The sequence below is a fragment of the Urocitellus parryii genome, chromosome 12 (genome assembly GCF_045843805.1).
Source record: "Urocitellus parryii isolate mUroPar1 chromosome 12, mUroPar1.hap1, whole genome shotgun sequence".
Taxonomy (NCBI): domain Eukaryota; kingdom Metazoa; phylum Chordata; class Mammalia; order Rodentia; family Sciuridae; genus Urocitellus; species Urocitellus parryii.
The window spans coordinates 59,821,072-59,849,043 of record NC_135542.1 but is presented as its reverse complement, the minus strand read 5'-3'; the positions used below and the strand labels follow the sequence as shown (position 1 = coordinate 59,849,043).

At 34.1% G+C, this 27,972-nt stretch overlaps 1 protein-coding gene across 1 annotated transcript in view; it reads left to right on the top strand.

The window, feature by feature from the left end:
• Window positions 1-20,964, top strand: part of Strn (striatin) — a 105,893-nt gene extending 84,929 nt beyond the window's left edge. The window contains exons 13-18 of the mRNA XM_026405876.2: window positions 425-546; window positions 3,630-3,797; window positions 6,113-6,253; window positions 13,639-13,743; window positions 15,047-15,133; window positions 15,225-20,964. Of these exons, the coding sequence (XP_026261661.2) occupies window positions 425-546; window positions 3,630-3,797; window positions 6,113-6,253; window positions 13,639-13,743; window positions 15,047-15,133; window positions 15,225-15,394 (793 nt within the window). The 3' untranslated portion in view covers window positions 15,395-20,964. The remainder of the gene's footprint in view (window positions 1-424; window positions 547-3,629; window positions 3,798-6,112; window positions 6,254-13,638; window positions 13,744-15,046; window positions 15,134-15,224) is intronic.
• The last annotated feature ends 7,008 nt before the right edge of the window (window positions 20,965-27,972 follow it).

Below are 27,972 nucleotides of genomic sequence, written 5' to 3'. Positions count from 1 at the left end.
CGAGAGAATGTGTGTGTGTATCAAGTTTTTTATTGTAAGCATATATATTTTCTTGTTTCCATTAAAGTACAAAGATTGGTATATTTTTTACATAAGGGATTATTTAATCAATTTTTTTTAGATTTTGAAGGCTACATACTATCTGTATTTTTTGTTTTTAATTTTTGTTTTATTTGTTTTGTTTGAAAATCAAACAAACGTTTTGGTAGCATTTGACCTGAGGACCATCATTTACCAACTTCTGATTTAGCAGAGGAAGAATAGTATTGATAGTATTTTCATTCATTATAAAAAGCAGAAAAATAGAAATCTATTTGAATAATTAATTAAGCATTTGTATTTTTAACAAATTATGCTCTAGAATTGATTTTTTTTTTTTAAGAGTAGCGGTTTATACTTACCTGTTTATTTACTTATATCCCAGAGGTCCAGTGCTTTGTGTAGTAATGAGCAGCAATGGCGAGCAGTGTTATAGTGGTGGTACTGACGGACTGATCCAGGGCTGGAATACCACTAATCCCAACATTGATCCCTATGACTCTTATGGTATGTGATTCAAGGTTCTGAAAGAACAAAATGTTTTCCTTTTAAACATTTTTACATCATTTATATATAAGGACAAAATTGGATATTTAAAAAAAATAATAGGTAAGACAGAAGTTTGTCTTTATTTTGTTTAAAATGCAAATTCCTACCTTTAGGAATCAATTTGATATATAATTCTAAAAGAAAAAAAGAAACATTTTTCATGAGAAAACAATTTTCATTCTCCCAGGGTCTTACTGATTAGAAATACTGACTTGATTGACAGTTGATGTCTTCATTTAGTCATCTGCCTGGTACTTAATTCATTGTTACTAATCTTTAATCATATTTCATCACTGTTGGTAAATGACTTTGAAGTAAAATGGATGTTGTCATTATCCCCTTGGTAAAATTATCGGAAGGATGTAGGAGCTAAAATGTTTTAAAGTCCATGCCACCAAAATATATAAGACTTAAAACTTTAGAAATGCCCTTTATTCTAAGGAATAGTATCATAAGTCATAAATCCATATGATAATCCATCACTAGATATCATCAGTTTTCTTGCAGAAACTGTTTAGAAATTGGCTGTTTTGGTTTTTGGTTAAGTTCTAGGATAGTTTAAAGTGTCATTTGTCAAAAAAGTATATTTGAAGTTTATTATTACTTTAAATTAATTTTACCAACAAACCTAAGTAAACATAAATGCAGTAAATAAAAATATTCTCCAACATTTATGTAATGAACATTAAACATATCTTATGAAAAGTTGCTGCAGTTCTCTTACACATTTATCTGTTCCATGTCTTTCCTTACCTTCTTTACCTCTCTCCTAGGGAATCAGCTGTTCCCCATTTTATTCTAGGCCAGTCCTTCTCATTTTGCTCTTGACCTTATTCTTTCTACACTAGAAGGGACTGTACTTTAATCTCTGTGTCTCCTTTGGGACAGCACTCTAACCTCTTGACTTCCTCTTTCTCTGTCTTCTTAATTAAGCCTTACTCTGTTTTCTCTCTCTTCCTTCATCATATCAGGTATCTCCCATCCCAGACAAGATCTTTCCCTTATTTTTTTGATGGTATTGTCTAAAAAATATAATTACTAGTTACGAATGCCATGTCTTTGCCCTTTGCATCGTCCCTCTGTATTCTGTCTTCTAATTACATCACTTAAACATAACAAGATTGTTGGTGAGCTAATTGCCCAATCTAAGAGTATTTTTGATGTGGTTAATAATGTTAACAAGTCCATTTTTTTTTTTGGAAATTTGTTATTTCATTGGCTTTTTGATAGTTTTTATGACGGTTTCTGTTCTCTATCCTTCATAAACTTCTTTTGTTTCTCATCTTAAATATTGGCATTTATGAAGACCCAGATGCTAAGTCATTCTTTGTAATATATATACATTCCTTGGGAAATTAAACCTACTTCTGTGGTTTTATATGCTGTTGACTCATAAATCCTTTTTAAGCTGCAGAATCTCTATAGAAAATTTCAAAGTGTCTGTCTCATCTGTATATCTCAGAATGTCTTTGTTTCTTTTTTTAGTTGGTGGCATTATCAGAATGATCAAAACTAGAAACCTAGGAGTTTTCCTTGATTCCTTGCTTTGGCATACTATCCACAGCTTACTAATTACTTAGTTTTTTTTTTTTATATGACTTTGTAAATATTTTCTGAATTTACTCCTTCCCTTGTACCACTGCCCTAGCTTAGGTCTTTATCATTACTCTTCCAATTTACTGAACCAGTCCCTTTGCTTTATCTAGTTCTGTCCAATCTGTCTTCTGTACCAGAGGCAAGGTTACCTTATTTAATACTTACCTGCCCCTTCTGCTTCCAGGAAATTCTTCAGTGAATCTCTAATGGCTATCAGGATAATTTCCAAGTTTCTTAATATGTCATAGAAATCCCAGCATAAACTAGCTGCCCTCTTCTCATGCACTTTCTGCTTCATAATCCACACTCCATTAATACTGAACTGCTCATAAATTTCCTTGCACATCAAGTTTTTTTTTTCCTTCTGTGATTTTATAGGTGCTGCCTCCTTGCCAAGCATGGCTTCCCTCTATTCTCTGACTGACGACGTCTATATACTCTAGTTGACATTCATCTCAATTACATTCTGTAGTAACTAGTATCTGTCACTAGCACTATACCTCCAACATAGTGTTTTGAGGACAGGGTAGTATTGTGTGGCATGAGCATTACTCATAGTGCCTGACACACAGTTTGTCTTCAATAAACATTTTATGGTACATCTGAGAGAGAATATAAGACCCATAATACCATTGGCATTTCCAGACTTCATTTCTGTGAGACATCTTGAAAGCATCACTTCATAGAATCTTTGTCAGAATTAATAACTGTAGTTTCCAATTTTACTTTTATCATAAGACTGCTAAGGCTGGGGTTGTGATTCAGTGGCAGAGTGCTTGCCTGGCATGTGTGAGGCACTGGGTTCGATTGTCAGCACCACATGTAAATAATAAAATAAAGGTCCATCAATGACCAAAAAAAAAAGACTATGCTAAGAGACGATTCTCCTGCCCCTGCCCCATTATCCCACATTATTCATATCCTAGTTATTTCTCTCTGAGAATTAAGGATTTGGGGATTCCTATAGGTCTCGGTTCCTCTCAAGTATGGATAATTTAATATTCGAACAATTGTCATTGTACAATAGGATAGGTGGCCAGAAAGAGGTATAGCCAAAGTGCTTAAGAAATTCAGAGAGGGGAAGACCTTTGTTCACTTCCTCAGACAGTATGAGTTGTGTTTTCTCCAAAGGTAAATTCAAAATTAAAAAAAAAAAAAAATCTAGACAAATGGAAGGATAAAAGGAAAGGAGAAGGATGTCCCTAATTTTCTTAAAAGGAAGATGATGTGCTTTTAAATTTTAATTTTGAAATGTTAAGTTGTACATTTGCTTATTTCCAAGCCTGTTTTTAATTGCTGCAGTATTTGAGAAGAATAATAGAAACTGGGGAATATATTTTATACTGTGATCAGGTGCTTTTGTTTAAATATCTTACTTTTTCTGGAGGCTAAGTATCTTTATGATTTCTTTTCCTTCTGATTTGTATTTTTGCTATTTTATATAGATCCTTCTGTTTTAAGAGGTCCTCTGCTAGGCCACACAGATGCAGTCTGGGGTTTGGCATACAGTGCAGCACATCAGCGTTTGTTGTCCTGTTCAGCAGATGGCACTCTTCGTTTGTGGAATACAACTGAGGTGGCTCCTGCACTAAGTGTATTTAATGATAATCAAGGTACGTATTTTTAAAAATATTTTTCTAAATCCTTTATAAAAACATCTTATTCTGAAAATAAGCCAATAAATTAATGATTCTAAGAACTCTTACTGTTTAATGAAGACTGTTTGAAGCAACAGAAGACTATTCATTTGAATATTTATATATTTCCAATTTATATGTAATTTTTTTTTTTTTTTTTTTTTTTGGTACCAGGAATTGAACCCAGGGGCCCTTAACCACCAAGCCACATCCCCAGTCCTTTTTCATATTTTATTTTGAGACAGGGCTGGCTTTGAACTTGTGATCCTTCTGCCTCTAGCCTCCCGAGCCACTGGGATTACAGACATGTGTCACCATGCCCAACCTATGTGGAATTCTTAAAAGCATAATATAATATTTGAAGAGAAAGCATTAATTTTAGGGGGCTGGGGATGTGGCTCAAGCGGTAGCACGCTCGCCTGGTATGCGTGCGACCAGGGTTCGATCCTCAGCACCACATACCAACAAAGATGTTGTGTCCGCCGAGAACTAAAAAATAAATATTAAAAATTCTCTTTCTCTCTCTCTCTCCTCTCTCACTCTCTCTTTAAAAAAAAAAAAAGAAAGAAAACATTAATTTTAAATTTTTAAAAATTGAGATGCAGTGTATATACAGTGAAAAATATAGATCTTAAAAGATACACTTGAGTGCATTTGATAAATGAATACAACCCTTCATTTCCCACTATTAAGACAGAACACTTTTTTCACTTCCCTAGAGCTCCTCTGTGACCTTCTAGTCAGAGAATAGAATACAATTGTCTATTCTAAAACTTCAAATGAAATAATATAGAATGTATCTTTAGTGTCTGGCTTTTTACTTACTAGAATGTTTCCATAATTCAGTGTCAGTTTATTTCTCTTTGTTATTAGTATTTCATTAAACCATAATTTTGTCTGTTCATTTATCTGTTGATACTTGGGTTGCTCCATTTTGGGCCTATTATGAACAAAGCTGCTAGGAACATTATATATTTTCATTCACTATAGGTGGGTAGAGACCTCTAAGTAAAATTGGTGGGCTTTAGGATAGGTGGGTTTTTGTTTGTTTAAGTATTTATTTTTTAGTTTTAGATATTTGGACACAATATCTTATTTTACATTTATGTGGTGCTGAGGATTGAACCCAGTGCTTTATGCATGCTAGGTGAGCACTCTACCACTGAGCCACAACCCCAAACCTATTTGTTTTGTTTTTTAACTTTATGTGAAATTGCCAATATTTTCCCACTGATTGGAATGTGTGAGAGTTTCATTTGCTCTACAGCCTTATCAACATTTTGAGGTGTTTTCAGTCTATTTAATTTTAGCCATGTGGTGGATATGTAGTAGTATTTCACTTTAGTTTTATATATATATATATATATATATATATAATTAGTTATTGATGGACCTTTGTCTATATGTGGTGCTGAGAATTGAACCTAGGGCCTCACACATACTAGGCAAGTGATCTACCACTGAGCCACAACCCCAGCCCCCCCACTTTTTAGTTTTAATGTTGCATTTCTTTGGTAACATGTTGAGCCCTTTTTTGTTTCTTAGTTGGCCATTCATATATCTTTGAAAGTTCACTTATTTTTGAACTGTTAGCTTGCTTTAATTAGATGTTGAGCCATCAGATTATTCATTTTATACGTATTATTTTTTATGTTTATAAATATACTCTAAGATTTAACTATTCTACACAGTAAATTTAAAATTTTTTTCCTGAGTTATCATAACATATTTTTAGATTTTGATATGTTGCCTGAATTTTGAATTTTAACAAATTATTTCTTATCTAATTCCTTAATTTTACTGACATAAAATTTCTAACAAGAGATGATTTTTTTTTTTTTTTGATGGTACTGGGGTTTCAAGCCAGAGCCTCACATGAGCTACTCAAGCACTCTACTACTGAGTCACTCCTCCAGCCCATTATGGATTTTTTTAAATGAAGAATTTCCCTTGGGTGACTCTAAGTACCAGATTGAGATGGAAATAGCAAAACTTATAGTCCATAATTGTTTTCCATTTGCTTTCTAAATCAAGGTTTATAGTCCATGAATATATTAGCAGAATAGCAGGTAGAAGATATATAAAACAGGTAAGGACAATAAGGCAGAAAGTTGGAGAAGAAATAGTGTTCATTGAGTGTCTGTGAAAAAGTTCTTGTTTTAATGGTAAACCTTATATACTTCTTAAGGAAATCATGCTATTACCTGAGCACATTGCTACATTTTCTATATTTTGAGCACATTGTCAAATAAACCCTTTAAATGCCATTCTCTAAATATGTTCTCTTTTAGAATTGGGAATCCCTGCCTCTGTGGATCTAGTGAGCAGTGACCCGAGCCATATGGTAGCATCATTCAGCAAAGGGTATACAAGCATCTTTAACATGGAAACCCAACAACGCATTCTTACTTTAGAATCCAATTTAGATTCAAGTATGTATGCCAATTTTTAATGTTTTGCATTTGGATCAGTTTTTTAACTTAATCAGTTATAACTTCCAGAGTCAACTATGTCATTACAAAATATTCTGCTTCCTAAAGCTCAGAACACATTTTGCTTAAAAGAATATAATGATTTACAATTGATTTTTAAGGGTTAACTTTTACATAGATTTATAACTATATTATTTGAAACAGGATTTGAATTATCCCACATATGAGTCAAGATTGATTTATAACACACAATTAATATTCAGTTCTGTTTGAAGAAGGCATTATTCTGAATAGAAAATAAAATCTGTTTTTAATTCTACCCTTTATTATATTTATTTTTATTTTTTGGAGGTACTGGGCTTGAAGTCAGAGGTGTTCTACCACTAAGCTACACCCTGAGCCCCCTTTTAATTTTTTGAGACAGAGTTTCACTAAGTTACTAAAACTGGTCTCAAACTTGTGATTCTTTTGATTCAACCTTCTGAGGTGCTGGGATTACTCATAATTTCATTTTTAATCAGCTTTATATTAATTATATAACTTAATACAGCTCACTACTAACTAGAGTGTAGATCACACTTTGGCTATCAGAATTCCAAATATGAAACTTTTATTGGATATAGGAGATCAGGAAATAAATGCTTTTTCAGATTTTGAAGAATATAATACAGAATGGCTTTTTTGTTTTGTTTTTGTTTGGGTTTTTGGTTTCTGGCTTTTTTAAATGGCTGTTGTCTATCTTTGGGAGGTACTGGAGATTGAACTCAGGAGCAAGTTTAAGGCCAGCCTCAGCAACTTAAACAAACCCTGTCTCTAAAGAAAAAGAGGGTTGGGGATGTAGTTCAGTGGTAGAGCACTACTGAGCCACATGCCCAGCCTTATTTTGTATTTTATTTACAGACAGGATCTCACTGAGTTGCTTAGCACATCACTGTTGCTGAGGTTGGCTTTTGTGATCCTCCTGCCTCAGCCTCCTGAGCCACTCAGATACAGGCATATGCCACCACGCCTAGCTTCTATCTTTAATTATAATCCAGGCAAGCATAATTTAATCTTTAATTATAATCCAGGAAAGCATAATTTAGGTTACAGTTGAAGAAAAAAATACATGTATGCTGTTGTTTTAATCTGAGAACTAACTTTAAAAATAATTACATGAGTGTGTGTGTACTTGCACATGCATATCCAAACACATATATGTGCATGCATGTGTGCTCATGTGCACTTACTTGTCTTTCTATCTCCCTCTCAAAAATTTCTTTCATTCCATTTTGGCCCTTTTCATTTTTACTTCCTAATCTGTTATTCTTTGTTTTTTTTTTCTGATAGGCTATGAGAATTATTTGGAGAAGTTGGCTTGAGTAGAACTTTGAGCTATTTAGACGTAAAAGAGAAAGATAAGAAAATAAAAATCTAGATTATGGAATTGTAAAAATAACTCTTTTTGCCACGAATTACAGATTTTAGACTTTGCATTAATTAATTTTTAGCTTATTATAGGGACTAGGGATTTAATCTAGAAGTGCTCTACCACTGAACTACATCCCCAACCCTCTTTTTCTTTAGAGACAGGGTTTGTTTAAGTTGCTGAGGCTGGTCTTAAATTTGAGTCTTTCTGCCGTAGCCTCCTGAGTTGTTGAGATTATAGTTAGTGTGCAACTATACCCATAGACTTTAAGTAAATTTAAGTCATATTTAAATATGTGACATGAAGCACAGTAAAATTAAAAAAAAAACCAACATTAAATTAGGAAGGATGTGAGCATTTTTAAAATTACTTTCAGAAATTGTAGCTATTTTTAAAAAATTTATATATGACAGCGGAATGTATTACAATTTTTATTACACATATAGAGCACAATTTTTCATATCTCTGGTTGTCTACAAAGTATATTTACATCAATTTGTGTCTTCATACATATACTTTGGATAGTAATGTCCTGTAGCTAATTTTTAAAAAATTTTTGAGTGGCAAATGTTGATATTTAATGACTACTACCAGTTGTTAAAATCTGGTGAATAAGATTATCTCTTTTTTTTTCCCCCTCCAAGAAGTGTGACCATAAAGTAATAAGACATTTTGCCTGGTGCTGGAAACATTTTTGGAAGAAGACTGCCAAGAACGTTTTTAACAAAAGCAATATTATTGAAATTAGTGATAGTTTTTAAATTTATAATAAGCCCTGGCATTTCTTAAATTACCAGTTTTGGTACTTTTAGAGTTGTATAAAGCACACTAAATTAAATTAATCTTTCGTTCCTTTCTACTGTGGACTATTTCTTTGTTATTTATAGTTGATTATGTTATTCTACTTTGGAATTTAGTAGTCTTTTAAAAAAATTAAAGTAAAAACCAAATATGCTTCAAGGTTTAAATGAATTTCATAATGAGTTTAAAATGATGAATATTTGTTGTTGCAATAAATTACCTCTCTTCTAATTGATGTCAATGGTAATTAGACTGCGATAAAGTCAGAGGTAGGTGGTATAGGTAAAAGGTAACTTGTGAACCCAGTAAAAAGGTGAATCATGGGGCTGTGGTTGAGGCTCAGTGGCAGAGCGCTTGCCTAGCACATGTGAGGCCCTGGCTTCAATCCTTAGCACCACAGAAAAATAAACAAAATAAAGGCATGAGGTCCATATCCAACTAAAAAAAAAAAAGTAAATCATTTCTAAATTGCAAGCTAAATATGAATATGTGGAGCATTGTTTTAGATTCATTTTTAGAATGGCTGCTAAGCCTTCAAATATTCTGATGTTCTTTGCATCTTGCCTGCTTCTCTGATTTACTCTAAAATGGCGGAACTTCCTTAAAATTATTATCAAGTAAGAACTTTATTTTGCTTGCTTCCATTATTTGATTTCCATCATATTTATTTTTTACCTTTCAAAGTAATTAAAGCTGTTTTCTACCTTCTGTCTAAAAATATATGAGATATTTCAATTAAAGTATTTCTTTTTTGTTATTGTTTTTGTTCTGCCAAACATTAAAAAGTATTGCTCAATGGTGCATTATCTCTGGAAGAAAAAAATCCACAGTCTGAATTTAAAACTAAGCATCTCTTTACATTCAATGTAGACAAATAACATTTTTGTACTGTATTTGACAATATCCATCTTCACTTTTTAAGATGTTATATTTCTAGAAACCACATGAAAATTCAGTAAGAGTATACTGGTTTTTAGCTATATTTTCCATTATGTAAACATAAATTTATAGTAACTGTTTTAAGATTTATATTTTTAACTCTTTATTTTGAAGTAATTATGTTTATATACATATATATTTATTATTTATAGAGAGCTTTATAGTTATACATAGTTGGTGGATTCATCCTGAAAACTCAAATGCGTGGAATTCAGTTTCAGTCCATGAGCCCCCCCCTTTTCCCTTGCCCTTTTCTCACCCATCTTCCCTCCCCTGCCCCATTCTCCTTCCTCTACTAGACTTCCCTTTGCTCATTATTTATATTTGATTGGTTCTTTTTCTTACATGTAAAGGGTGAAGTTTCCTGTTGTATATATATTTATATATGCATATAACATGATTTTTTAAGAATTCATTCTTTCTTGCCTTCCCCTATCTGTCCTTCCACTCTGCCTCTCAATCTCCTCCTCCTACATTATTGATCTTCCCTTTATGATATCCTATCCTTTCCTCCCTTTTCATTTATTTTACTCTACTTTCCACATATGAGAGAAAACATTTGACCTTTGGGTTTCTGAGTTTGTCTTATTTCATTTAGCATGATATTCTCCATTTCTATCCATTTACTGGCAAATTTATAATTTTATTCTTTTTTATGGCTAAGTAGAACTCGTTTGTATGTGTTTTTATATATGCTACTATTTCATAATCCATTCATTTATTGATGGGTACCCGTGTTCATTCCATAGTTTAATTATTGTGAGTTGTGCAGCTGTATACGGTATATCAATTTTAAACCTTTTGGGAAAATACCGAGAAGTGGTGTAGCCGGATTATATGGTGGTTCCATCCCTAGATTTTTGAGGAATCTCCATACTCCTTTCCAGAGGGGTTGTACTAGTCTGCAGCCCCATCAACAATGTAAAAGAGTACCTTTTTCCCCCACAGTCTCACCAGCATTTGTTATTGTTTGTATTCTTGATCATTTCTATTCTGACTGGAGTAAGATGAAATATTAGTGTAGTTTTGATTTGCGTATCCCTGATTGCTAGAGAAGTTGAACATTTCTTCATATATTTGTTGTCCATTTGTGTTTCTTTGGAGAAGTTTTTGTATAGTTCTTTTGCCCATTTATTGATTGGGTTATTTGGGGAGTTTTTTGAGTTCTTTCTCTATTCTGGATATTAATATCCTATCAGAGGAGTAGCTGACCAAGATTTTCTTCTATTCTGTAGGCTCGCTCTTCACACTTTTTTTTTTTTTTTTGGTGGGGGGTGACTGGGGTACTGGGCCACCGGGGCACTTGACCACTGAGCCACATCTCCAGCCCTATTTTTGTATTTTGTTTAGAGACAGTGTCTCACTGAGTTGCTTAGTACCTTGGTTTTGCTGAGGCTGGCTTTGAATTGGTGATCCTCTTGCCTCAGCTTCCCAAGCCACTGTGATTACGGTGGTGTGCCACCATGTCCATCTCTCTTCATTCTTAATCATTTCTTTTGCTGTGCAGAAGCTTTTTACTTTGATGTCATCTTGCTTATTGATTTTTTTTCTTGTTCTTTGGGGACGGTGTTTGTTAAGGAAATCATTGTCAGTACCTATATTATGGATTATTAACCCTGTTTTTTCTTCTAGCAGTTGCAAGCTTTCTTGTCTATTCCTAAGTCTTTGATCCATTTCAATTTCAGTTTTGTGCAGGGTGAGAGATGGGGGTCTAGTTTTATTTTTCTACAGATAGCTATCTAGTTTTCCTACCACCATTTGTTAAAAAGGCTACCTTTTCTATAAAATATATTTTTGGCACCTTTGTCGGATATAAGATAGCCGTAGGTATGTGGATTTTTCTCTTTTATTTTGTTTCATTGGTCTTCATGTCTATTTTTTAATAAACTTTATTTTTTTTAAATTGTAGATGGACACGATATCTTCATTTTATTTGTTTTTATGTGGTGCTGAGGATCGAACCCAGTGCCTTACATGTGCTATAACCCCAGCCCTCATGTCTATTTTGATGCCAATGCCATGCTGTTTTGGTTAACAACAGCTCTATAGTTAGTGTATTTTCACATCAGGTATTGTGATGCCTCCTGCTTCGCTTTTCTTGCTTAGTGTTGCTTTGGCTATTCTGGGTCTCTTATTCTTCCAAATAAATTTAAGAATTGTTTGTTCTAATTTTTCTGAAGAATGTCATTGGTGTTTCAGTGGAGATTGCATTGAATCTGTATATTACTTTTGGTAGTATGGCCATGTTGACAATATTAATTCTCCCTGTCCCAAAATATAGAAATTCTTTCCATCTTCTAAGGTCTTCTTCAGTTTCTTTCTTCAGGGTTCTCTTTTGCCTCCTTGGTTAGACTAATTCCCAAGTGTTTTTTTTTTTTTTTTTTTTTTTAAAGAGAGTGAGTGAGTGAGTGTATGTGTGAGAGAGAGAGAGAGAGAGAGAGAGAATTTTTTTTAATATTTATTTTTTAGTTTTCGGCGGACACAACATCATTGTTTGTATGTGGTGCTGAGGATCAAATCCGGGCTGCACGCATGCCAGGCGAGCACACTACCGCTTGAGCCACATCCCCAGCCCCCAAGTATTTTTTTTTTTTTAAAGTTACTGTGAATGGATGGTTTTTCTTGATTTCTTCCACAGCTTTTGGAATACAGCAAAACTGTTGATTTACAGACATTTATCTTATATCCTGCTATTTTGCTAAGCTCATTTAGAAGCTCTAGAAGTCTTCTGGTGGAGTTTTTTGGGGTCTTCTAGATAAAGGATCATGTCATCAGCAAACAGTTTGACTTCTTTTTTCCTTATTTGTATCCCTTTGATTTCCTTTTCTTGCATGATGTCTGGCTAATGTTTCAAGGACTATATTGAATAGAAATGATTAGAGTGGACAGCTTTGTCTTATTTCTGATTTTAGAGGAAATGCTTTTAGTTTTTCTTCATTCAGTATGATGTCGTTGTTGGGTTTGTCACAAGTTGCCTTTATAATGTTAAGTTCCTTTGATCCCTAGCTTCTCCAGTGTTTTTAACATGAATGGGTGCTGAGAACATGGGCACTCTCTGACATAGAACATTACAGTGATTCGAATTAGGAAATTTAAAGTTGACAGAATTCTGTTCCATTTGAGTTATGGAATTTTGCCAATTATCCCAATAATGTTTTTTATTTGGATACCTCCTTCCTTTCCCTGGATGGTGATATAATGATAATGACATAGCTTAATTTTGTGGTATCTTCATGTCAATTTTTCTTTTTTCCGTATAAAAAATACTAATAAAAACCATTAATTAGGGCAGGGAATATAGCGCAGTGGTAGAGCGCTTTCCTTGCACGTGTGAGGCACTGTGTTCGTGCCTCAGCACCACATAAAAATAAATAAATAAAGATATTATTTTAAAAAACACTAATAAAACTTAATTTCTTCCTAGTTATTAATTCCCGTCTGATAAAAGACTTTCAGAGCAATTTGGATTGCTCAGGAACCAGTTTTGGCAGTCACCTGATTTGTATGATTGGAATAGAGTTAGACATTAGACTAGGTTCTGGTTTTGTCACCTGGTGTTAGGGTAATCACAACTCATTTTGGATCTTGGTGTATTTACTGATATGGGCCTAATAATGTATGATCTGCCTGTCTCATTGGGCATATAATTGAAATATCTTCGAAAACTCTTAAATAGTGCACAAAAAATACTATTAGGATGTTACAGTGCTACTTCGAAATTCCAAACCTGGTGTGGTCCATAGATTGTCAAATTATAACCATTCTTACCATGATGAAGACAACTCAAGAAGAGAAGATTTAAGGATTAAGAAGCTGTCTTTGTCATGTTTATCTTTAGATGACAACTATATGATAAAGGAGCTTTGTATATAAAAAGGATGAAATTTAAATTTAAGGATTATCTACATGCAAGTAATGATGAAACTTTATTTTAAAGTAGCAAAAATATCACAGAACATTGTAGAATGAGAAGTATCAGTAATTCTAGGCTAAATCTTAGGTGGCACCCATAGATATCAGGTAGTGGAGAAGAAAATTCTAATTCTTAGGTGCCTCTAGATATGTCATTAAAGTGTAGCTCAAAAAGTTTTCCTTTTAACATTGAAATTATGGAAATAGAGAAAAGTGAACTAAAAACAAACTAAGGTTATACTATTTTCTTTTTCAGCCTCTTTGGTGAGTATTCAGTTCTTCTTGGTCTTGACTTGTTCGTGTTGCTCTTTTTCCTTTTAATCAGCCAACTCTTCCTGCCAAATAAATAGAGTCATCAGTCATCCCACTCTTCCAATCAGCATCACTGCTCATGAAGACAGGCATATTAAATTCTATGATAACAATACAGGTAAGAATTTTCATGAAAAATATCTCTACTAAAATACGCTAATTGAGACTTCTCTTGGTGACTGCATAGTCAGGGACTAGGTACTATAACAAATGCTCTCCTTGTTCAGTTTCTGTTCAGTCCATTCAGATGCACTAAGACCAGTCAGTCTTTATTATGCAATTTAGAATCACTTTGGTTGGTTTAACAGTGAGTAAATGGTATATTTACGACCTAGAGCCAATGATCACTAAGAATATAATAAAATGTTCATTCAAATATCAGTAAAAATCATCTGTTGCTTTGATATGTTGTAATAGATGAGGGAAATGGAGAAATGTGTCAAAAGTAGAGACATTAGATTATTGTATTTGGGGCTGGGGTTGTGGCTCAGCAGTAGAGCACTCGTCTAGCATGTGTGAGGCCCTGGGTTCGATCCTCGGTACCACATAAAAATAAATAAATAAAATAAAGATATTGTGTCCAACTACAATTGAAAAATAAATATTAAAAAGATTATTGTATTTAAAATTGTTCAATTATTGAACAGCCTTATTCAGTATTCAGTTACTAAGTTATTGGGTTGCACTATTCAGTGTTGCTGATGGAAACCCTACAAATCATTTGGTTTGTTTTATTTATTTTTCCATGGACTGATCTTTTCTGTGTTATAATAAAATTTTGTTCCTGATTAATTTGAATTGGAACATGAGGCTTTTCCAGTTTTTATTGGATTACATTTCACCAGTGTAAAGGAAATTTACGAGGAGCTGTGCTTGGAGGAAAGTACTCTTTATTAGCAGCCATATTTCCCTATGTGCTGTTGACCTTGCTAACATAGTGACTTTTACCGACTGGGTTTAGCTGCTAGTGATGAGTAATTTACTGTTCTTAATTCTTTTCTGTATGTTGTTTTCACCAGAATTATGGCCATGTTTTCTTTTGGTTTGTCTCAATTTCATTCTTCTCTCTGAATTTGAATTATCTGTTCCCATATGCCCATATAATTTTTCTATAGCTAAGGGATGCAAATAAGTGATTAATAATGTCTAAGTTCTAATTAATGAACACATAGAAATCAATGAGTTCCCTTTTGTGGTTTAAAAGAAAAAAAATATAGTCTGAAATTTGAGCTGCTTTTTTCCCCTCAACATAATAATGATTAGAAGAAGTAGAGGAACATGTGGTTTTAGCTGACGGAAAAGTTGTTTATATAGTAAGGACCCAGAGAGGGATAATTGGAGGAACCAGTATAACATTTAGCTAGAATATGTGAAAGATGAGGAAAATTATCTATAAAGAGTAACCATTTCTTTTTCCAAAGGCAAACTGATCCACTCGATGGTAGCCCACCTAGAAGCTGTTACAAGTTTAGCAGTTGATCCTAATGGACTATACTTGATGTCTGGCAGTAAGTACATCAAATATAGATTATTTAACTTGTTCTTATCATTTTCATATTAATATAATCTTTCCTTTCAATTTCCTTTCCTTTGGTATAGGTCATGACTGTTCAATACGTTTATGGAATCTAGAAAGTAAGACATGTATACAAGAATTCACAGCTCATCGGAAAAAATTTGAAGAATCCATTCATGATGTAGCTTTCCATCCATCCAAATGCTATATAGCCAGTGCTGGAGCTGATGCCCTGGCTAAAGTCTTTGTATGACACCTTGCATCATCTTCACTTCTAGCTCTTTATTAATAATCAGCTGCACAAAAAAAAAGATACATACAGAAGACCAGGGCAAGAATCAACTCATCATGCCCTTTCGTTCTGCTGAAGGAGCACAGAGAACATTTGTTAAAGTATAGTTTTGCAATTCGTATACTGTTTTCTAAAATTAAGGTTTGTTCAGGTTGCTGCAAGCTCAGCTGAATCTTTGAGCCTGTAAACTCTTTCAAAATTTCCCCCAAAGATGCGCTTTTATTTCTGAAGTTGTTCTAATTCGCTAGGCAGGCCTGAGCGAAGATAGATTTAGCTTGTCCCTGTTGAGTAAATAGGGCATGCTATAAGGGATAATTAAAAGCTGGATGGCTGGGAAGGAATAAAAGAATGGAAACTTGGACCTACTTCTCCCCTGAGAAATCTTATTAAACACATTAGGTAATCAAAACATTAATCTTTACTATATCTGCTTTGCTAACCCTGTTGTGTATAATGACCAGACAGTGTTAAAAGGAATTTTTAATTTAGCTCTCCTTCGGCTGCTTGCATAAAGCACGTGATAAAGCATTTTACCTGTTGGGGGGAAAGATGCAATAATATGTTAAATATATTATTATTCAGAAATGCTAAACAATTTTACTTTGCAAGCAGATTTCTATATTGTATTACAGATTTGAAAGTAGATTTGGTACCGTTGTAAAGTTAGCTGTCAAGCACTCACCATTATAAAGATAGTTGATAGAGTTTGCTTTTACTAAAGGATTAACTTATTCAGGTTTGAGATTCTGTTATTTTTAAGGGCAAACAGGGCATAGCTGTATAATAATTTCTATTTTAAAATTCACCTTACTCGTGATATTTAATAGTACCAGAGTGATTATCTCATATTGATGAAATCTACCAGTGATTGAAAAACATGGAAGTTATTTGCTCGTACTCATTTGTCAATAGCCACATAACCATGCTTCAGATGATCTCTGCTTTTTCTTTCTTGTCTCTCACATTCATGCTGACACCAAAAATAGTTCACAATTATTATGTTTTAATAGTCCAGAGAATATGGTTAACTTCAGGCAGCTGCTTTCAGAGCAGTTAAGTAAAGCAAACGTACTCCCATAATTTCTCTATTAGTATCTCTGAGAAGAACCACCTCTTGGAAATCTGAGTGGAAGATTTTATGCCTCATGTTGGCCAAAAGATCCTCTCTCCCTGCCCCTCCCCCTTGTTTAATTGGAATGCACTTTGTAATGCACGGTGAATCAGTATTGTTCCCTGGGAAAACCATGTCTTAAGAGACTGGGTTTCCCTGAGTCCACTTTACTTGTGACCCACATGTGGTCAACTTTTGAGATTCTTACTACCCTACTATCTGGAACTAGTTCCCTACCATGCAGAATCTTTCCCTAAACTTGTCATGCTCTTCATACTTTTTTCTTATTTGCCCCAAATGACAAGAGATCAATCCAGAGAGTAAAATAAATTATTAATGTCTAACCAAAATGTATATCCAATAGACTATCAGTCTTTTATATATTAATACATATACATATGTGTGTGTATGTGTATCCATAAATATTTTAACCCATTAAAATAATTCCTATATTTCAGCCAGGCACCATCATGCTTGCCTGTAATCCCAGCAGTTTGGAAAACTAAAAGTTCGAGGCCAGCCTCAGCAATTTAGTGAGATGCTATCTTAATAAAAAAAAGGGCTGGGGATATCCTTCAGTGGTAAAATGCCTCTGGGTTTGATCCTCATTACCAAAATAATAATAATCACAATTCCTACATTTCTATCCCCATATATTTCATTGTAATAGCAATCTTCTGATGTGTACATTTCTCAAAGCAGAAACCTTGTGGTAATGTGGACAATAATTGACAATACTTTTTAAAAAAATTTTCTGCTTATCTGCATCTAGAATTTTGTAATATACAGGCAAATTTTCATTAAAGTTATAAGACCTGTGCTATTTGCCTGATTGTTACATGGTCATGCTATAGTATTTTGATACAGCTTCTTTTTCATCTCTGTGCTTTGGTTAACATGTAGGTTTAAGAGACTTCTTTGTACAATCGAGTGAATTGACCTAGAAATAAGCTACCAGATGAATGCTTATCTTTCCATGAAAATATAAAATTCTACATTGTGTTTTGTAAATTGGATTGTTCACAAAGTGAAGAAAGGGTGTTGCTAACTTAACATTTGTAGAATACTGGAAAAATCCAGCCAGATGCCCTTACATGGTATATTTATTATTGATGACTGCAAAGCTATTGTTCCACTAGTTATTGCTTTAATTACCTTCCAAGGTCTTGAGTGCCTGCTTTACTTGTATCACTGAAATTCTGTAAACCAAGACACTTTTTTTTTAAATTCATTTTATGCCTCATGGTTGAAGTTTTTCTGTTATTGAAAATTAACCATGAGATATGCAAACTGTAATGCAAATAATGGATCTACTGAAAGTTCCTTAGGAAGCCAGTCCTGTGCCATTGGATACTGCACATAAAAAGAGATTTTTCTAGCCTTGCATTGTAAGATCTCAACTTAGAAATGAACCTAAGCTATCTTCCAGTGAGCTGGTAGCATATGCATGTATTTGACTTTTCCCCCCAGCCTATTGAAAATTTAATAGAAATTCACAAAATGAACAAATTCAAGATTCAGTCATTGAAATGCTTTTATAATGCTTGATTTGTAAATATTTTGGATGAAATGTATTGGAATAGTATGAAAATCAGCAGGTGGTAGGGTCCCTGCCTTATTTTCATTATGCTGTGGATACATCTCTGGCAGCTTGCAGTACCCTTTTCAAAACTCAGCTGTCACATGGAGCTCATTTGCTGCTCAGACTATAGACAAATATTTAACATGAGTGATATAATAACCTTCAGTATTTTTCTATTGAACAAGTTTAGCAGTTTTTGCCATTAAACAGATAATTAGTTATGCAAAGTATTTAGCTTTTATAATCATTTTAGTTATGACTAAAAGGGGGAAATCGATCTGCATCACTGATAATGAACTTTGTGAAAAATTTTTGTTTATCTGACTTTCATTCCTTCAGTATTCTTGCTATAAATTTGTTTTGGAGATAATGATGAAGATTTATTTGAAAATATCTAAAATGTATGTATATTTTATAAATATATATTATATATATTGTGTGAATATATATAATATATAGACTATATGTATATAAATATAAACCATAGGTGCATTTTACTGTTTTTTATTTTCATTTTTGGAGGTAGTGAAACAGCAGATTATGATGAGTGTTGTGCTACTTGCTTTTGCAGTATAATATATAGTTCTAAATGTTTAAATTACTGTATATTCTATATTCATTATAGGCTAGCATGCTTGTTTTAAAGACTGTCATTCTAGTTTATTAAAATCTGAATGTAAGAAAACCTGGCTATTCAAATGTGAATTGAAAAATATTCCATTCTCAGTACTGAACTATTTCCATTGAACATTCAGGCTTTTTAACAAAATATACATCATCAAGAAGGCAATAGTTAGAAAATGAGAGGTGCCTTTAAAATATATATATATACAAATGCAGCCTTACAGTGAGGATGAAGATTGAGTTTGTGTAAGGGGGTGGGGGTGGGGGGACAGTGAGAGAGAGAGTGTGTGTTTGTCAATCTGTGAAGGTCCTGATTTGTGACCATCAGTGTCTTTTTTAATGTAATGCTCAACCTCTAGGACTTCAGGGGACATTTCATGCGCTGTCTTTGTGCTCTTCTGAGCACCTTATGTACGTTCAAGAATTTTGAATGTGAATTCCTAGAAATTTTAGTAAGAGAATAAATATCTACTCTTTAATTATAGTCAAGTTCAGGTAAAAGAAAAGTTTTTGGTTCACCAAAATTAGGGGATCTCATTAATGTTTAATTTTTTTAAAGGCTTGCTGTTTTAGTACTTCATGTGTTTCCCCTTACATAAAAGCATGTCATGAAATTGTTACATGATTCAGATTCAGATAGTAAAAATTATTTTTAAACACCTGAACTAGTTAAAACTTCACCTGAGAATAGTCTTAAAGAATTTAAATGGCATCTCTCATATCTACCTCGTTGTTGCTGCCATTTTAACTAAAGCAAATTTTTATGACATCTGAAATGATAGTTAGATGCAATTTAAAAATCATGTTGGTGCTTTTCTCAGGCTTTATCATTTAAGTTGTATTGTCACAAATCAGATTGAAAGGTTTAGAATCACTCTTAGTTTTCCTTTGAAAGAATGGCTTAAAATTAACCATCAATGTTGTGAGTGGAGGTTATCTCTGGTTGGTGTATGTCTGTGTGATGTTTTCAACCAAAAGACAAAATTGTTATTGAATTTACATGAAAAGAGAGTCCTAAATGTAATTTTATTCAGCTTCCTTTATTCTTTGAAAGTTGTTTCCAAACTATTAAGTACATTATCCTTCATTTTATTTACTCAGAAGTTGCCTCTAACTGCTATGTTACTTGTTTATGTATGTAATTGCATTACTTTGAGTGTTTGACACTGGGATTCTGGTTGTACAAAAGTAGTAGCTGATCGAAATATGTATATTTTTGTGAAATGTATTAATTCCTAAAATCCATTTTGGGGGAAGGTCCAGAAACTAACATATCTGTGTTTAAAAACAAAGAATAGGTCATGGTACTTTATTTGAATCAATTTTAATTTTGCCACTAAAAGCTTTTAATAGGCCATATTTGTCATCCAACCGGATCTCCATATCAGTATAAGGAATTTCATGGTGACAAAGTATTTAACAGATCCTTAACATCACTTTTATTTTTATAATCTAAAAAAAGCAAATGTTAAACCAAAAGAAACCCCTAGATTCCACTCATTTATTCTAGCAGTATTCCTCAAGTGGTGCCAGAGGGGTTGGAGTTTTCTGGATCTTTACTAGTCAAGTTTTAGATTTGATTTAACTGGGACCACAAACTTGTCATCCCTCTGATGCAAATTAGAAAGTTCATTTTAATTTAGGTTAATGTCTGCCTGCATTTTTTAACAGGCTGTGAACCAGTGAGTGCCTTGTTAATGTAGAATGATTTTTCCCCCTGTTGAGTGTTAGCTCTCTTCGAAAATGTCTCAGAGAATGGTGTTATAATTGACTTGTGGAGAGCTGCTAAATTTGGTATCATCAGCATGAGAAAGTCTTTGGTCTACCATATACTCCCTTCCCTGCTTTCTCCTCATTGTTGGGCTGAAGTTGGCCTCTTGTGAATAAACAAATACAACCCCCCCTTCTCCACTCGCTTTTTTCAATCCAGATTAGGAGGTATCCCCATACCCATCCCAACTATATGATCCAATTCCTGTTTTTAGGAGGAACCACTTCTTTGTAATACTAATAAGTCTAATGGTTATTTTATGTCTTCTCAACTTTAGTTTACTAGAGCTGATCTCAGGGTATCATCAGTTCAGTTTCCTGAGTAACCCTTGCTCTCCACACCTAAGCCCCCAACTGGTGAGCCCTGGGCCTAATTGTTTGATCTTCAGGTATTTTAAATTTTAGTTAAAGTATCAATTAATGTAAATTAATCCAAATGCTAATTTTTGTGGTGCAAAAAGTTTCTTTTGTAAATTCAGGGTATGGATAAGCTAATGATGATAATCCATTTTTGGTGGCTCTAAGTGTATTATTTGTTTTTAAATAAAGTGTACAAATATAGATAATATGCTATAGGTGTCTCATGAATTGGAATATTTGTCAGATTTGAAATCTAGCTTTGACTTTGCAATCAGTTAAAATGCTTTTATACAATCTAATTTGGGGTTTTTATTGAAGAGGTATTAGAAGGGTGCAGAGAAGCCAAAAGGGTATAAGATAAAGTAAATATGAATCCAAAGTAATGAAACAGTCTTAGTTATTGATTGCAAGAAAGATGGAGAAATTTATCATTAGGGGATTTTAGGCTTTAGAAAGACAGTCAAATTATCTCTTAAAATTGGGTCAGTGATACTTTGAGGGATATATGTATATTTAACAAATAGGTTTTGTAATTTTCAAGTGTTAAATAATTTTTTAATTATACACCTATATATATATAAAAATAATTTTTTGGGGGGGCTTGGTTTCTTGACAGACAACCAGGACTTCCTTGCCCTCTGCCCCTTTGGATCATTACTATTCAATGGCTTTGCTTGTCTAGAACTCAAATTGTCTTTGTTATAGTCTAGAGCCACAATACAAATATGGAATCTAAAATGTACCTGTTCTGGTGTTTTTGAAACTACTCTTTGGGTTCTGCATGCTGCTGCAGTAGCAAGTATTATATCCTTCAGTATATACACATATTTTTTCAGTAGTATTGGAAACGTCCTTTTTGATGAAAACTGAGACGTTATTTGCTGGAGTAATTTTGAAATAATATAATTCACATGGTCAGAAGGACTCAAAGTTACATATGAATTGATGGATGAACTCTTTGGGGTCAGTCTAGTGTTAGAGTAGAAGTCTGACCTTGAGTTTCAGGAGACCACTGGGTTTTTGAAGGGTCTCAGCATTGTCCTAGCACTTAACATACTCCCAGAAACTTCTGAAAGTTTGGCATACCCTTTAATACAGACCCCACAATCACAAAGCATCCTCCACTTATTAACTTCTCAGTTCCAATGACTAGGACATTCAATTTTCTATAAAGAAACACTGACATAGAGCTCTCAGATTCAAAAAATTGGAATCCATATTTTCCAGAACAGAATTTTTTTTTTCCGTATTGGGAATGAATTCAGGGCCTTGTACACAGGCAAGCACTCTACCACTGAACTACTCTTCTGGCCCTTCGGGATAGAAACTTTAATTTTGTACATTCTTTGTATTTGCAAAACCAAACAACGCTCCAAAAATGTGCCAAAGAGAAAATGACTCACTTTAAGTATCACTTAACTCCTACAACAACTCTGTTCACCCTTAGTCTTAGTTGATATTAGACTGATTGATATTAGATTAAAAATGGCTTCAAACTTGAAGAAGGATCAAGTTATTTGAGTGCAGAATCTGCAATATCCTACTGTTTCTTAGAAAATTCTCCCATCCTTGGTGATTAGTCACCTACCTTACATGGTAGAGACTGGTCTAAATGCACTCCACATTGAGTTTTCCTGTGTACTTCTTTAGAAAGCTAATTAGCCCAGTCATGTAAAGAAGATCCCACAGTTAGACATGTTAACTAGCACTTGGAGTACTAGAATTGGTATTATTAATTCATGTGCCATATTTTTTTTCTGCCCTCGTAAGATCCAGTGTTATGTTCCAGATTACTAATCTATAATCTCAAACCAAAGATAGGTAATAGAATCATCAAATTAAGGATAGTGGTAGAAAAACTCGAAAATCACTCACATATAAGAATTCTAAAACTGGAAATGTTAAAATAAAAAGTTTGCACAGAAAGCAAACTTTTACATTAATCATGAGTTGTAGAAATAAGCTTATAGATTTTATATAATGTGCTGAAATGTTAATTTATATAGACTTTCAACTACTCCTTCCTATGGAATTGGGAACAAGACTGTAATTTTTCATACATAAAGATAACTTCTCAAACTACCCTAAGATACCATCTCACTCCAGTAAGACTGGCAGCCATTAGGAAGTCAAACAACAATAAGTGCTGGAGAGGATGCGGGGAAAAGGGCACTCTTGTTCATTGCTGGTGGGACTGCAAATTGGTGCAGCCAATTTGGAAAGCAGTATGGAGATTTCTCGGAAAGCTGGGAATGGAACCACCATTTGACCCAGCTATTCCCCTTCTCGGTCTATTCCCTAAAGCCCTAACAAGAGCATGCTACAGGGACACTGCTACATCGATGTTCATAGCAGCTCAATTCACGATAGCAAGACTGTGGAACCAGCCTAGATGCCCTTCAATAGATGAATGGATAAAAAAAATGTGGCATTTATACACTATGGAGTATTACTCTGCATTAAAAAATGACAAAATCATAGAATTTGGAGGGAAATGGATGGCATTAGAGCAGATTATGCTAAGTGAAGCTAGTCAATCTTTAAAAAACAAATACCAAATGACTCCTTTGATATAAGGGGTGTAAACAAGGACAGGGTAGGGACGAAGAGCTTGAGAAGAAGATTTACATTAAACAGGGATGAGAGGTGGGAGGGAAAGGGAGTGAGAAGGGAAATTGCATGGAAATGGAAGGCGATCCTCAGGGTTATACAAAATGTCATATAAGAGGAAAGGAGGGGTAAGACAAGAGAATACAAATGGAAGAAATGATTTACAGTAGAAGGGGTAGAGAGAGAAAAGGGGAGGGGAGGGGAGGGGGGATAGTAGACAATAGGACAGACAGCAGAATACATCAGACACTAGAAAGGCAATATGTCAATCAATGGAAGGGTAACTGATGTGATACAGCAATTTGTATACGGGGTAAAAGCGGGAGTTCATAATCCACTTGAATCAAACCGTGTAATATGATGTATTAAGAACTATGTAATGTTATGAACGACCAATAAAAAAAAAAAAAAGGAAATTCAGCAAAATGTAATAATATGAATGAACTTCAAGGACATTATGATAAGTGGAAGGAACTAGTTACAGAAGAATAAATACTGCATGATTCCACTTAAAAAAAAAAACAATTAATGGAAGTATGAATAGGTCATTTAGTAAAATTTGCAAAGAATTAGCTCATATATGAACAAGTTGTAAGAAAAATAAACTCCAAGTACATTAAAGAAAAAAAAAAAGATAACTTCTTCTAGAGCAAAAGTCATTTCATCAGAAAGTTTACTTTGGGTGCTAAATAACTTGGGTGAAGTTGTGGAAATAAGTACCACACCAAACTGAAAAAGCAGCTAGCCCTGTAAACTGGGCCACATTGTCTTCCATTTCTCCTTAAGTAGGCTGGAAAGATGATCACTTTTGACCTCAAAAAGCGAACAGCTCCAATCCAGGCACAGTGACACACACCTGTAATCCCAGTAGCTCAGAAGGCTGAGACAAGGACGATTGTGAGACCCAAACTCAAAAATAAAAGTTTAAAAGGGGCCAAGGATGTAACTCAGAGGAAGAGTACTCATAGGTTTGATGCACACACACACACACACACACCCCAAAAAAATCCCACCTTTTTTAATTAAAAAAAATTAATTATGCACATGTTATTTGTACATGCTTATGAGGTATAGTTTACACATGTACTAATCACCCTGAACTAATCATTATCCAATATATCTACCACTTTAAATTTATTTATTTATGGTGAATACGTTCCAAATCCTCTCCTATTTTGAGAGAGAGTGATCATCATTGTTAATCATATTCACCCTGCTGTGCCATAGAACACTAGACCTTAGCCTTCTATATAAATCTAACAGTGACCTGTTGGCTAACCTCTCCTCATCTTCCCCCTACTCTCCCCAGGTCTGGTATGCTGTTCTACTCTTAACTTCTGTGAAATCAACTTTTTTAGATTGCACATGAATGAGAGCATGCAGTGTTTGTCTTTCTGTGCCGGATTTACCTCATTTAACTTAATGTTCTCCAGGTCCATCTATGCTATTGAAAATAACAGGATTTCATGCTTTTTTGTGATTGAATAGTATCCCATTGTGCTGGTCAAAATGTGGAGAAAGAGGAACTCTTACATACTGTTGGGATTGTAAATTAGTACAGCCATTATGGAAAACATTATGGAGGTTCTTCAGAAAATTGTAAAACAAGTAATGTATGATTCAGCAAACCCACCACTGGGTATATATACCTGAAGGAAATGAAATCACCATGTTGAAGAGACACGTGTACTCCCAAGGTCATTCTTTTCAACAAGCAAGACAATGAATTCCTTTATTTCTATAGATTACTTACTTACTGATTGTAGGTGTTCCCCACCCACCCACCCAAGTTTACAAACAGACTTCTTTATCTTTAGAAACATCATGGCTCTGTGGAGGTAAAAATGATTTTACTTTCAAACTTGACTGTGGATCCAGGCAATTTTGTGCCTTCAATGTATAAAAAACGTATATATATATTATCATTCAAAATCTTTTGGAATTTTTTCCTCCAAGGCATGGGGCATAGGTAATGAGTGTTTTGCTGAATGTCTTGACTCTCCTCCATCCTCAACCATCAGATTTTGTATATTAGGTACTGCTCATTTGTCACCTAAAAAAAATGTTCGAAATTGTTTGCTTCTGCCTTTATAAGCTCCTTTAGGCAGGGACCATGTTTATTTTTCTTCTATTCTCTCTCAGCCTTTTGCCTATAGGAAGAATTCAAATATTTGTTGGTAAGTAATCGGAGAGCCCATCTATCCTGATCATCAAAAATAAAGAAAAATAATCCCTGCCAGTCCCTAGATAATGCTCACATGCATTTAGATCTGTGGATATGATTCTACTGATGCCCGGCTGGGAAGGAATTTGGGCCTCACATGCAGGTGCAGCAGAATGCTCAAGGGAACATTCTCATGTTGCACACTTACGTGCTGCTCATCTGGGAACTGAATGGAGCATGTAGGAGAGAAGGAAGTATCAGTCAACCCTGTTAATGGCATCCCTTCCTTCCCTGGTCTTCCTACATTTGAGTGCTTGCTGTGCACCAGACAATTCTAGGGGCTGGCAGTCGTGAACAGACAGAAGTCTTCACCTGATATACCTTTAAGGCTCACTGGGAGAACTGACAAGTAAAATATATGGAATCTTAATAAGAAGTGCTGAAGAAAAAAATAAATTTTATTTGACCTTTCTCTGATAGTACACACTGATGTTCCTAGCTACTCAGGAGGCTGAGCCAAGAGGATTACAAGTTTGAGGCCAGTCTCCACAATTTAGCAAGACCTTGTCTCAAAAATAAAAAAGGGGTGGGGATTTCACTCAAGAGTGCCTCTAGGTTCAATCCCTAGTACTGCCAAAGGGGAAAAAAGTGATACAAATGAAAAGAGTAAGACAATTTAAATTAATACAGTTAATTTGAAAACAAAACAATGAAAGGCATATAACATCAAAATAACTCCCACTTTACCCCTTCATTCCTCCCTAATATGTACCTTTCTAATTGTTCATACAAATATATATACATAATTATTACGTTAGGGGTTTTATCTGTCTTATTCTACATATTACTCTACAGCTTACTTTTTTAAAAATTTAATGTTCATCATGAGCATTATACATACATATATATGTATGTATAAGTCTGCATATATGTCACTTCCATTTTTTAGCACATACACAATCTAGATAATCTATAGATAATTTTTAGTGGGCCATGTGCTATAAATAAATAGAATTATATATTCTCTGAATCTCACTTCTCCTTCAACAATCTATAATGGTAATCCTTCTAAGTCTTATAGTTCTTATTTTATTCTTTTTAATAGTTGTATATTACTCTATTGTGATGACATACCATGATTTATCAAACCTCTTCCAGATTAATGGGTATTTCCTTTGTTACTAGGTTTTTACTATTATAATAAGCATTTCTGTGTGTGTGTGTGTGTGTGTGTGTGTGTATGTATATTTGTGATTGTGATGGTTTTACTTCTGAGGAGTACATTCCCTGGAGTAGAATGCGGATTCAAGGATATGTATATTTAAATTTTAATTCATGTTGACAGATTGTTTCCTAAAAAGGCTGGAAAGATTTATATTTCTATCAATAAATGTGTAAAAAACACTTTTCCCTTTATACCTACTGGCATTAGATACCATAACACTTAAAAGAAGAAGAAAAAGAAAAACCCTAAGCCTGGTGAGTGTAGTGATTTCTCAGTGTTATTTTAATTTCCACTTTCTTGGCTACTGTAAATCTAGATATCTTTCCATGTTACTTGATCATTTGGATTGTCTCATGAGTGAGTAGTGTTCTGTGACCACATAACAAATTACCACAAATTTGGGCCTTAAAACATAACCATTTATTATCTCAAAATGCTGTAGGTTAGAACTTCAGGTGGATTCCCTTGAGCTCTCTGTTCAGGTCCCAGCAGGACTGAAACAAAGGTATTTGCCAGGGTGGACTCTTACCTGAAAGCTTTGGTGAAGAATTCACTTCCAAGCTCCTTAAGGTTGTAGGATGGAGGTTATCTTTATGTTGGCTGTCAATCAGCTCCTGGGATTATGCTCTGGTCCTTAAGCATAGTTCCTTCAATTAGTTAGCAAGGGTTTATCAAATCTTCGCATACTTTGACTGTTTTCTCTTCTGCCACCAGCCAGAGAAAACGCTTTGCTTTTAAAAAGGCTCTTGTGACTTGGTTAGGCACACCCAGATATGTGAAGATTGACTCATTAGTAACCTTAGTTATGTCTTCGGGAGTCCCCTTGCCTTGTAATGTGGCATCGTCAAGGAAGGAACACCAGGGTTAAAGTTCATGGGAGCCATCTGAGACTTTTGCCTACCACAATATTCATAATTATACCTGTACGTTTATTTCTCATCTTTATTCTTATTTTGTTCCCCTTGTGTTTTTTTTTTTAATTTAACTGGTTTATAAGAGCTTTTTCATGTTATATATGTTAAAGCCTTTTTTCTCTTGGTCGCAAATATTCTCCAACTCTTTATTAACCACCTTAATGGGTACCTTTTCCGTA